Here is a 12039-nt window from a genome sequence, read left to right as displayed (position 1 = left end):
CACGGCACTCCTTGCGCGCATCAGCACTGTGCGTGGGCCAGCTCCACACGGGTCAAGGAGGCCCGGGGTTTGAACCGTGGACCTCCCATGTGGTAGACGGATGCCCTAACCACTGGGCCAAAGTCCATTTCCCATGAGTCAAGTTTTTAATCTCTGCTAGATCTCAGTTACTCTATCTATAAAGTGGGTTAATAATAGAACCTTTTAAATTTGGAGGAGGATTCAGTGTGATGAGTCAGTATAAGTCCTTGGCATAGTACCTCTCACAGAGGGAGGGTTTAGTAACTGATTGGCCTCATCAGTAATAATAGAAATGGTCAGCAGTAGCTAAGCAAAGAGAAAATGTTAAGCACAAGAGTCACAAAATGCTATTATAAGAAAAAATTGAGTGTAACTTCTGGAACGGAAGGTTTTAATACTTTTTCCTCAGTTTTGTCCTTCACATTAGTTGGAACAGATATCTATAAATGTCATAATTACCACACATGGGAAATACATCTGAAGTTCCGTAAATGCTTCTAAAGAAGGTGCACCTGTACTCATTAACGTATATGAAAGCACTAAGCTACCCTTGGAGGAAGGTTCATGGCCTGTGATGAGGAAGCTTACCAATGCAAACAGAAGTCTTAGTAAATGAGGAGCAAGTGCTATGAATAGGTGTCACAGCATTGGCAATGTGATGGGACATTCATTCATGCAGTCTACAAAAGTTTATCAGCTACTGCCTTTGTGTTTAGAAATAGAAGGAAAACAATATTCAGCAAATTGTAAGTAGTAAGGTTAGAAACAAGATGTATTACTCTTTAATCTTGCATGAGATTTACATTTACATAATTGGTATCATATTGAATATATCATTTTCCAGCTTGCTTATTTTTCTCTCATCCCTATGTTTTGGAGATCTGTCATTTTCATACCTGGTTTAATTTGCCAAAGGCTTCCAAGAAATACATCAGAAATGGGTTAGTTTTTATAACAGGGATTTATTAGCTTATATGTAAACTTACAGTTCTAAGCTGTGAGTGTTCAGATTAAGGTGTCAACAGGTGATGCCTTTTCTCCAAAGACCAGCAACATTGCGGCACCTCCCTTCTCCCCTGGGTCTCCTTGCTTCAGCTTCTGCCTTCCTCTCTTCTTCTTTTGATTTCAGCTTCTTGCTCTCTTGGTATTCTCTCTGCTCCTGTGGTTTTCTCTCTGTCTCTGCAGTCTTTCCTCTCTGCATTAATCCCATTTATAAAAGACTCCAGCAAGAGGGCCTAGACCTGCCCTGGCTCACACCTCAGTGATTTAATCTAGTCTAAGCCCCTTAATGGAATCTAATCTAGTCACAGGGTACTGCCTACAATAGGTTCACACCCAGAGGAATGGGCCTATTTAAGAACGTAATTTTCTGGGGTCCACAAAAGACTCAAAGTATCACCGTACCTAAAGATCTGAGTCATTCAGTTTAGTTTGAATTGCATTGCATTCCAGGGTGTGAATATACTACAATTAATCTATTCTCAGATTGCTATTTCGGTAGTTAACAGTTATTCACTATTATAATTATGCTCTTTGGTCAATATACCTTTTCCTTATACTTATGTATAAGCATTTATCCAAGGTATATATTGAAAAGTGGGGAGGCTGGCACATAAGTTTATTTGTAATTATTCTTTATTAGAAGTTGTAAAATAGGTTTTCAAGGTGACTAGACCAGTTTTTACTTCTATTTCCCATATGAGTTTCTTCTTCCCCACATCCTTCTTAGCACATCATATGATCATTAAAAATTTTTTTTTGTCAATCTAATGAGTAGAAAAACATACCTTGTCTTAAACAGTGTATAGGTAAAATAGGCTCAAGGGGGTAAAGCACACATTTACTCATTTGTCATACAGTTTGTTTCCTTTTCTTTGGTAATCATCACCATAGTCATCATTGTCATCCTAATCATAGCAATAAAGCATTTCTTTATTGCTTACTATGAGCCAAAGCTTCATTTTGCACTTTATATGTATTAACTGATTTAATCCTCACAGCAACTCTCTAATATAGGGACTGTTCTCTCCATTTGACAGGTGTGGAAAATAGAGACTAAAAAGGTTGATTGGGATTATTCAGTTATGGTGCGAAAGAACAGGATTCAAACCTGCGGGCTCTGGTTTCAAGATTCAGGCAGCCTGGCTTCAGAGCTATAATTTACCTTTGCTTTCTGAATCTTATTATTTTTAGACCTATGTTCAGGAAAAGAAATTGGTTGTTTTATTTCACAGAATTCCTAGAATGAGACAAAATGTTGAATAGAATTTTTAACTAGTTTATTCACACACTTTTTGTAAGATCAAGAATCCTGTTGATCTTTTCAAACTAAACAGCTAGCATTTCTAGGTGAATTATATTTTTACAATTAAGAAAAAAAGTATGACAAAAGAAAGGAAGCTTTTCATCCTCTGTTTTCATCTGATCCTTTCACTCTGTCTGCAGTGCTCCTTAATCCTCTCCCTTTTTCTACCAGGACCTTCATTCTCAGGAATCCTTGCTCCAGGCCATCTCCTCTGGAAGCACCCCATATGTCAACCCTGGAGGCTTGTTTAGATCTTGCTTCCTTGTTCCATTTAGTGGCCAGCTTCATCTTCTTCTGTGCATCATGTAGCAGACAGGATTGTCTCATCATCTCTCCCAAAGCTCTCTGCTTAGTATCTCACCGTTTTCCTCCAGCAACCCAATCTGCTTTCTTATCTGGGCCAAACACCTTCTCACTGCAAATTACCATATTCTTACATCCCAGCCTTTTCACAAGGTATATACTTGGTAATTCACTCCTAACTCTTAAGGCTATTTGCAGTTATTGTATATGAGTCCACGTGTCTATTTTATGTGTAGGGGGAGTGCTTTCAGGACAGAGGAAGTAGCAGGTGCACAGGCCACAAGGCAAGAGCATGCTTGAGGTACTCAAGGAACAGAAAGAAAAGGAGGCGGTCGCTGGAGTGGGGAGAAGAGGAAAGCAGAGAGTGGAAGATGAGTTTAGGGAGTTTCTGTTGGGATCTTATTAGTCATTGTTCTTTATGCCCTGATTATTGGTTACCAGGACTGCCTTGGCAATTAAGACTATTATAGATGTAAGCTTTTGATATAGTGTGTGCAGGAATTGTTCTTTCCTTTGATCTGGTTGCTAAGCTCAGAAGCTGTACCGTCTTTTCAGTGGTAGCTGAATTTCTGGATTCCATAATGTCTGCATTATTAGAGCTCCTGCCAAATTATATTTTGACAGCATCTGTGCCCGAGCCTGGAATTTATTTATTTGCACATAAAACAGCTTCAGAAATATATTAGTATTTATCAGGCCCTACAAAACATATACTTAAAGAAGATATTTAAAACTGTCTTGTGGTGCTACTAGTTAAATTTAAACAATTGAATCAATAGTTATTTGTAAAAACATATATAACTAAATTTTATTCCACTGCATTTAAAAAATAATGCATTTTTATAGGGTTGAACTTTGGAGAGAACCAAGCAAATCCTTGGGCATCAGCATCGTTGGTGGACGAGGAATGGGGAGTCGTCTAAGCAACGGTGAAGTGATGAGGGGCATTTTCATCAAACATGTTCTTGACGATAGTCCAGCTGGCAAAAATGGAACCTTGAAATCTGGAGATAGAATAGTAGAGGTACTCTGCAGTGAACTTTCTGTGCTAAAACTTTTCACCTGTCCATCTCCTTTACCAAGGAAATCATGATCTTTACACTGGTTGCTTGACTCGATATTAGCATAACATGTGTTCGTGATTAATGTATTTCTTATTTGTTTCTTTTCATCCATAATTTTTTCTTCTGTGTGTAGTGACAGAATGAATATGTTGATGTAGAGACTTATGTTTGAATGTATAGCCAACCATGTTAGAAAACATGAGCGCCAAGATAAAAAAGCTAATTTTGAAAGAATAAAAGCATATTTCTTTAAAAAATTGAATTGTTTAAAAGTATAGACACACATACATAAACACTATTTATGCATCATACTAAGTTCTTCAATGAGATTTTATTTCAAGAAATGCTTTCTTGCTATCATTTCATCACATACAAGATTTTTTCCCAAGTGAGTGTCTTTTGGTACAATCTTTTATGTTAAGATCCTGATTACCATTGCTATAAATGCTTCCCTCTTGATCCACTCCCCGATTTTCCTTCCTCTTGGTTCTGTGCCCATTCAACACTGAGAGGTGTGTGTGAGTGTGTGCATACAAATATATATGCACATTATGAATGCAAGAGAAGCATTTGGTCAAATTGTACCTAATCCCTTAATTTAAAGCAAAGTTTAATATGTTGCATTGACTCTTCTCTCACAAGTCAATCACTCATTTACTCAGCAAATATTCCTAGAATAGCTGATGTATTCCAGGTGCTGTAACAAGCTTTGGCCATCCCACAGTAGGCAAGATACAGTGCCTGCCTCTCATGTGGGAGAGACCTGACAAATCATCAAGTAATTTTAAAACAGTGTGCTAAATTATTTGATTAAGATAAACATAGTTTTAGAAGACAGAGAAAGGGGTACCTAACCCAATTTGCTGAATTTTCAGAAGAGTCTACCTCCAAATAGAAATTGATCATTTAATTACTGTAATGAGCTTTATATTTACTTTATTGCCTGCCTCTCATGTGGGAGAGACCTGACAAATCATCAAGTAATTTTAAAACAGTGTGCTAAATTATTTGATTAAGATAAACATAGTTTTAGAAGACAGAGAAAGGGGTACCTAACCCAATTTGCTGAATTTTCAGAAGAGTCTACCTCCAAATAGAAATTGATCATTTAATTACTGTAATGAGCTTTATATTTACTTTATACAAGTGATTACCTCTCATTTTCCAAACCCATATAATTTACATATTAAAATGCCTAAATTAATTGTGTGTGATGGGATTATAACATGCCCACCCAGTTCAAAGTGAGAATTTGAGGGGTTTATTTCTTCTTTCATTGATTGCTTGTCTCTGATAGCCGAAGGAGAGTGAGTCTTAATAGAGAGGGAGGACCAAACCACTGTTTTCCTGCGACCATTTATAAGGAAGAATGAAGGACTTTTTCTCTCCTCCTGCATTCTTGTATTTCATTAGATGATACTGTTAGCCCTCTTTCAAAGAGCTCTTCTTTAGTTGATGAACTGTCATTTCCAATTTTAGATTTCTCACAATGCAGTTTACTTTAATTCATAGTTCACTATTAAATCCCTTTGACTTAAAAAGAAAAAGTAAGAAACATGGATTATAATTAGTTCTAAAAAGGATTGATAATGGTTTGTACCAAAATGTTCCTTAAATGTGTTTAAGGAGTTAAAGCATCCCTTTCTAATTGAAAAGAAGGGATTTTTTGTGTTGTAAAATTCTGAATGCAATTTAGCATTGATTTATTGAGTGCTGTTATGTGCAAGGGCAGCTCCAGCAGATAAGAAAGCCATAGGCATCTGTAACCCTGAGGATTCTAAAACATGCCCCTGCTAAGAGATTCTGAAAATTTATGTAGGCTAGATGAGTAGAGACCTGTAAAGTCTTCCATCCTGAGTATAGAATTCTTTGAACTTGAGCAAAGATATTTAACATCCTGTTAAATTTGCTTACTAATGGAACAGGTAGTATACATGAGTACTGACTTTTTTCCTACAAAAAAGGTAGAGGTTATTTTTCTTATGTACTGGAGATAGTATTGTGTCATCCAAATAGCAACCTGAGGAAGATTTTCAACTAAATGCATATAATATAAATCTTTTAAGGGGGATAATGTTCTAGTCGACGATCCGGTAATTTTCTTCTGATTTGTTTCTGCTCTGATTTTGCTGTTTTATTGTATATTTCATATCCTGGTAGTTGGAAATGATAACTTCCAATAGTTTCCTGACAGGATTAGCATTTGGCCTTTCAAACTATTTTCTTTCTTATTCGTTTAATAAATAAGCTGAGCTGATCATTCAGGCAAGCTGTGATTATTAAAAAGTTAAGAATTACTAACAAATAAGCACAATTTCTTGACTTCCAGCTCCTGTCATGTCTATTGCAAAGATCCTTTTGCATAACTAACCTTACCATAAACCGATTTTTCTGGACATTGGATTTTTGTTTTTAATTTCAAGCCTCTCTGTACAGAGAGATAGGCAGAGCATTGCCTACTCATCCCCTCAAATGACTCTGTACTGTGTTGGATGAAAACTAGAATAGTCACTTTCATGCTGAAGACAGTGCTCCTAATCAGTTCCCTTATTTCTGTAATGATGCTGTTTTATTAATTTGAAGGAACAGCTGAGCAACTGAAGGAAAGCAGATGTAGAGCCTTCCTCCAGGGTGATTATTATTCCAGTTGATTATTGGAGACAGGTATCTATCTGTGTCTAAAACTAGGGACCACAAGTCTGCTGAACAGATGAAAAGTTCTGAAACCTCCTAAGTAGTCTCAAACATTTTTTTATTCTGAAACATATTTTCCGGAAGTCTAGCCAGGAATCTCAAAATCTGGATCCACACATTGTTCCATTGTTCTCAAGCTTCTTGTAATGTTAAGTTGAGGCCTTCCATTGCAGGTGGATGGAATGGATCTCAGAGATGCAAGCCATGAACAAGCTGTGGAAGCCATTCGGAAAGCAGGCAACCCTGTAGTCTTTATGGTACAGAGCATTATAAACAGACCAAGGGTAAGCAAACCCAGAGGGCAAGGTAGGCCTATCCCAACAGTGTCCAACTTGGAATCTAAAGCATCAAGGTCCAAGTTGTCTCTATGAGCAGAGATTGATTATTGAAATTTCAAAAAAAGTTGGTTTGCTTTTTTTTCAAAAATTGAAGTATCCTGGGAATTCCTTCCACCATGTTTAATAACATCTTGAAATCTATTGAAAACACAGAAGTAGAATTTTTTGGTGGCCATAAGTATCTAGAAGGATTATTATTAGTATCCATTGTAGTAAAAAAAATACTTAATTTGTTCAAAGGAATGTGATGTAGTCATTGAGATTAATAGTCCATGACCTCCAGTGGGAGACCCAAGGCAGCCAGAGAGATTACTTTTTCTCTGTAATTTTATTCTCTAGACAGAATTCCTGCTTTTGCGATCCCAGGATCACCAATGAATGCTGTTTAGTCTATCATTACATCCCACTGATCACTAAATTTCATTATGAATTCTGTTAAACTATATGTTTATTTACCACTGATTTCATAAGTGTTGTTTCCCAGCAACAGTCACTTCATAGTATTTCCCCTCTGTGGACAGAAACCTGCTAACTCATTTTACCATCAGTCATCACAGGTAAAATGACTGTAAAAAATATTTTAGAAATTATAAAATCATCTAGTAAATGTTAATAGAGAAGATACTAAGTGAGGCTTTGTTTATTTGATATGTCTTGATGCTAAAGATGAAAATTATGCCAGGAGTTTTTTAAAAATTATTACTTCTGAATGCTTTAGTGAAAAAAATTCATTTTCATGTGTAGCCATTCTTAAACATATTTGAGTCACACAACCTTTTGAGGGTTTGTATTCCCTTTTTTCTCCCCCAGAAACATACACATCCACTCAAAGGTATGCATACCATTTCAGGAGTTTCCTTGGCCTCCAAAAGCTCCTAGAGGCTCCATTCTGGCATTCAAGAAACTCTATGATAATGTTTCTCCTTTGAATTATCTGTTTAGTACTTTTAGGGTTGGTTGTCTTAAAATACAAATGTCAACATATGTGAGGGAAGTTACAGACATCATATAAAGCTTAAAATGTGTGATTTATTTGTAGAAATCTTTCAGTTTCAATTTTTAAAGTTACAGATACAAGAAATTAGTACTGAACAGCTCCATAGATGACATCAGTGAAAGTAACTTGTCAATATTCTGTGACATGGAATACAAATGGAATGACTGGATTTGTCTTAGTGGTCCTTCCTTTTATTGTCAAGACAGGTGTAGCTCTAGTCTGGGTTCACTGTAAAGAATGAATTTAGTAGTTGACATAAACTGTTATCTTCACATCTGCAGTTCTTAATCATTCAGTTGTTTATTGTTAGGTAATAATTATCCATTCAGTTGAGAAAATCTGCCAAATGGTAGGGCTGCATCATGCTGCATTCTTTATAAATGCTGCTCAGTTTGTTTAAATAACTACAAATCTTTTTACATTTGTTACCATTTGTTGTGTTAAACATAGACACAGTGTGATAATGTTGGCAAATGGCTGTTTAAGTTAAAGCTATTTTTTTATGGGTGGGTTTTTTTTTTTGTCCTGGTTTCAATTTTCAACTTTTATATATCATTTGGGCCAATACTGGAAACTCCTGAATAATAATTCTTGATAGTACTTAAGAAATTTAAACTACAAACATTTCTTTCAATGCCTGTCACATTTTCTTAATAAGCTGAGAAGATATTTTCTTATATACCTGGAAAATATCCCTATTTTACCATATGAGGTATAATGTTGCCTGACTTTATAACAATTATTTGCAGGATAAACCTAGCTTAGAGTCACATGTTTAGTCAAGTTAAACTCGTATTGCTTTAGAAATTGAGAATTACTTTTGCATTTAAGATGGAACATACTTTGTTTTCAATGATTTACTTCCTTATGGTGATAATCATGTCTCCAGTAATCTAAAGTAAAAAAAAAAATCACAGGTTAATAACCTGAAGAGTCTCTTAATGGTAAATGTTTTGTTTGTGGATGCAAGCTAAAGCTTCTAGAAATCTTATATGTAGACTGAAAAGCCAATGTCTTTTTGGCTCTTAGGCTACTCAAGAATCAGAACCTCCCAGAACGAGCCTTGATAGTTCTACTAGTCTGACCACATTGTCAGACTGAAAATGGGCCCCATTAATAAGGGCTAAGGAATGCTTTGTCTTCTCTGTGCTTTTCTTTAGTTAACATTTCTACTTTTATCATCCCCTGAGACTATAAACAGAAGTTTAGGCATTGATTTTTTAAAATAAGAAATATATTTTATTTCTATGAATGTTAACCTAATAATACAGTGATCCACTATTTTATCTGTTGTGCTCATGCTGTACTTTTATACTCTGATATCAGGGCCAAATTCTAATCCTATACAATCTGCAAATTAAAAAACCAAAACAAAATCTGGAGCTCTCTTTATAGTTAAATATTCCATTTCCTACCATTATGGTTTTGTTTTATATTGTTTTACAGAATTATAGAGGACATTTAAAACCTAAAAATTCCCTGTATGAGGGTTAAAAGTCCCCAGCCTCCATATGGTTGATTGAATTATTTTCCTTTGATACTTTTTTTTAAAAAATCTCTGCCCGTTCATTTCTTCCACCTTATTAAACCATCCTATTGTTGGCATTTTTGGTCTTCTCTTTTGTAAAACAGGAGTTGGCATTTTAAATGGAAAAGCAAAGAGAAAGTTGAACAGAAATGTCATTGTGTCCATTTCTTTTCCTTGTCTTCCCTCTGTAGAAAACATACAGGAAGAAGAGCAGATTGAAAGGGTAATGTGACAGACACTGTAGTGCAGACATGCTGAGGATAGTCTTTCCAGAGGGTTCTCCTACACAGGGAAGCATCACCCGATAACCTCTCCCTACACGTGATGCCTGCCGATAGGGTTTTTTTAATAGAGAGACATAACACAAATTGTGAGTGCCTACAGTTCCCCCTAAAAGATATAGTCAATAAAAGAAAAGGATAGTATTGTGAAAAAGAAGGAAAAGAATTATTGTGGTAAGGAAATTACTTTTTTTTTCTTTATCAAAATGTTCAATTCTATCTGGCAGGCTTCATGCCAGACTCCAGCAGGTCTGGCTCCAGGCATATCAGGCAAACCACAAAACCTTTGAGGCACACTATAAAGTCAGGGCTTCTAGTATTATCCACAGTCTCATAAGTTCAGCAGTTTTGTAGGGATTGCTTACATTGGACTAAAAATTAACTTTCTAATGCACAAAACGTGGACAGAAATAGAGAACACCACTGTACAGTGGTTAATTTCTTCACAAGTCGCCAAATGCATTTTTTTTCCCTTAAATTCTATTGATCTGAAGCAATCTTGTTGTCTATTCAAGGTGTGAACAGTTTCCTTATAGGAAGTAAGATTTAAAAAATTTTAAAAAGACGATTACCGATAAATTAGCAGACAAGTGTTTAATTTGTATCATGGAACAGACAGACTATTTGGAAAAATAAAATCATAATTAGCTTTTAAATATAAATGGAAAACCTTTCATGGTGTTAATTTTGAAACATGTTTACTGAGATGCAAGGAGCATATATTACTGTACAAAGTGGGTGAAATTTATATGTCTCTCTGCTAGTGAAGACATTCAGTGAAAATAAAAGAAATTTGGGAGTCGCAAACTAGTTTCCTGTATGGCTTGTGGATGGATTTAGACTCAGGTATAGATCCAGGTAGAGACAACCCTTTAATCCCAGTCTGTTTAAGAAGATGCTATTACTAATTACTAGATCTGACAGGAGCTAGTTTCATATAAACAGTTATTTAAATCAGTAAGTTCTTTGATCTTAACACTGAGATGTTTAAATACATTTCTTTTGCGCTCAGGCCTTTTATGTTTCCTTTTAGAAATCCCCTTTGCCTTCCATGCCGCACAACCTTTACCCTAAGTACACCTTCAGCAGCACTAACCCATTTGCTGACTCTCTACAGTTCAACGCTGACAAGGTTGGATAATGCCCTTTGTCTCGAGATTGCCTTTGCAACGTTTTTTTTCTTTGTTACTATTGTGTGATTGTTCCAGTTCTCTGTTTACTAAATCTGGGGGGGTCGGGTGGGGAACAGTGTGTTTGGAATGGGCATGCAAATACTTTTTTCAGCAAATTGTCTTGCCAGAGCATATTTCTTTTTAGCTGAAAGTAGAAGACCCTTCTTAAGAGTAAGGGATTATTGAAAGTCCAATGCTTTCTGCAACATTTTTTTCTTTGTTACTACTGTGTGGTTGTTCCAGTTCTTTGTTTACTAAATTTGGGGGGCGGAGAGGGGGTGACAATGTGTTTGGAGTGGGCATGTAAATTCTTTCTTCAGCAAATTGTTTTGCCAAAGCATATTTCTTTTTAGCTGAAAGTAGAAGGCCTCTCTTAAGAGTAAGGGATTATTGAAAGTCCAATGCCTTTCCTGTATTACAGTGTGATTTAAATTTCCTGATATTTACATTTGTTTGTTGCCAAATATATGATCTTCTTTCACACATAATTTTTTTAAAACCTTGTATTGGTTTAAGTCCTTCTCAGACTTCTATGAAGTGGTCCCATAAGCTCTTCTAAATAATTGAATACATGCAGGATCTGTTGAATATTCATAAAGCATGCCCATGTAAATAGCAGAACCAAGAAACATATAATTTTTTTTTAACAATTTGCAAAGCCATACTTGGATATTCTCATATTCTGATAAAATTATAAAACAAAATTGAAAAGAAGTTTCACAGCAACTTACATACCATAATTTGATCTTGAAAAGGAAGAAAACTGTCAACAATTTCTCCCAGGAGGCATTTTATGAATATTCATAGGGATTTCATATTATTGTGAAATGGATAACCAAGGATGCTGTGTCTGAAGGAATATGTTTTCGGTTACTGTAGGAATTACAGAATTCAAGTAGAGCTATCCTCCGTTGTTCCCCAACTAATCCTTTTGCTCCCGTACCATTTAAGGTTTGTCTCAGTGTGGAATTTTCGTGAATAATCGGGTGTGTTGCAGTGTCCCAGTGTGAATGCCTTGTGCTCAATGTGCAGTCATGGCATGGAGTGATTTCAAAATACACTTTTCATTTGCGCCACCGAAGCCTAAACAATCTTTGTTAGTTATATTTTCATTAATACATTTTAAGAAGTGTCAGCAACAAGTCAATAACAAGATCTCAGTGAGAATCAGGCTCTCAAGAGTAGTACAATAGAACACCTAATCTCCCCTTCAGTAGATGAAGCATTCTATTTTATCTGCTTAATCAATAACACTATGACACGATTTTAGTTTACTCCTCACACAGTGTGAAAATGTTTTGCCCAACTTAGATCTTGGACAGTTTTTCAAACACAC

The 12039-nt window shown here is 35.8% G+C and overlaps 1 protein-coding gene across 19 annotated transcripts in view; it reads left to right on the top strand.

Annotated features, from left to right (window-relative positions):
- MPDZ (multiple PDZ domain crumbs cell polarity complex component) overlaps positions 1 to 12039 on the top strand; it is a 175200-nt gene that overhangs the window by 125324 nt on the left and 37837 nt on the right. For 6 of the 19 annotated variants that reach the window (XM_058301867.1, XM_058301865.1, XM_058301864.1 and 3 more), the window contains one exon: positions 3476 to 3653. In XM_058301867.1, coding sequence (XP_058157850.1) covers positions 3476 to 3653 — 178 coding nt within the window. Of the gene's footprint in view, positions 1 to 3475; positions 3654 to 6560; positions 6672 to 10564; positions 10664 to 12039 lie in introns of all 19 variants that reach the window. The other 13 variants (XM_058301855.1, XM_058301854.1, XM_058301853.1 and 10 more) reach the window with 3 other exon arrangements.

Source organism: Dasypus novemcinctus, chromosome 8, assembly GCF_030445035.2.
Source record: "Dasypus novemcinctus isolate mDasNov1 chromosome 8, mDasNov1.1.hap2, whole genome shotgun sequence".
Classification (NCBI taxonomy): domain Eukaryota; kingdom Metazoa; phylum Chordata; class Mammalia; order Cingulata; family Dasypodidae; genus Dasypus; species Dasypus novemcinctus.
This window is presented reverse-complemented; position numbering and strand designations above follow the sequence as displayed.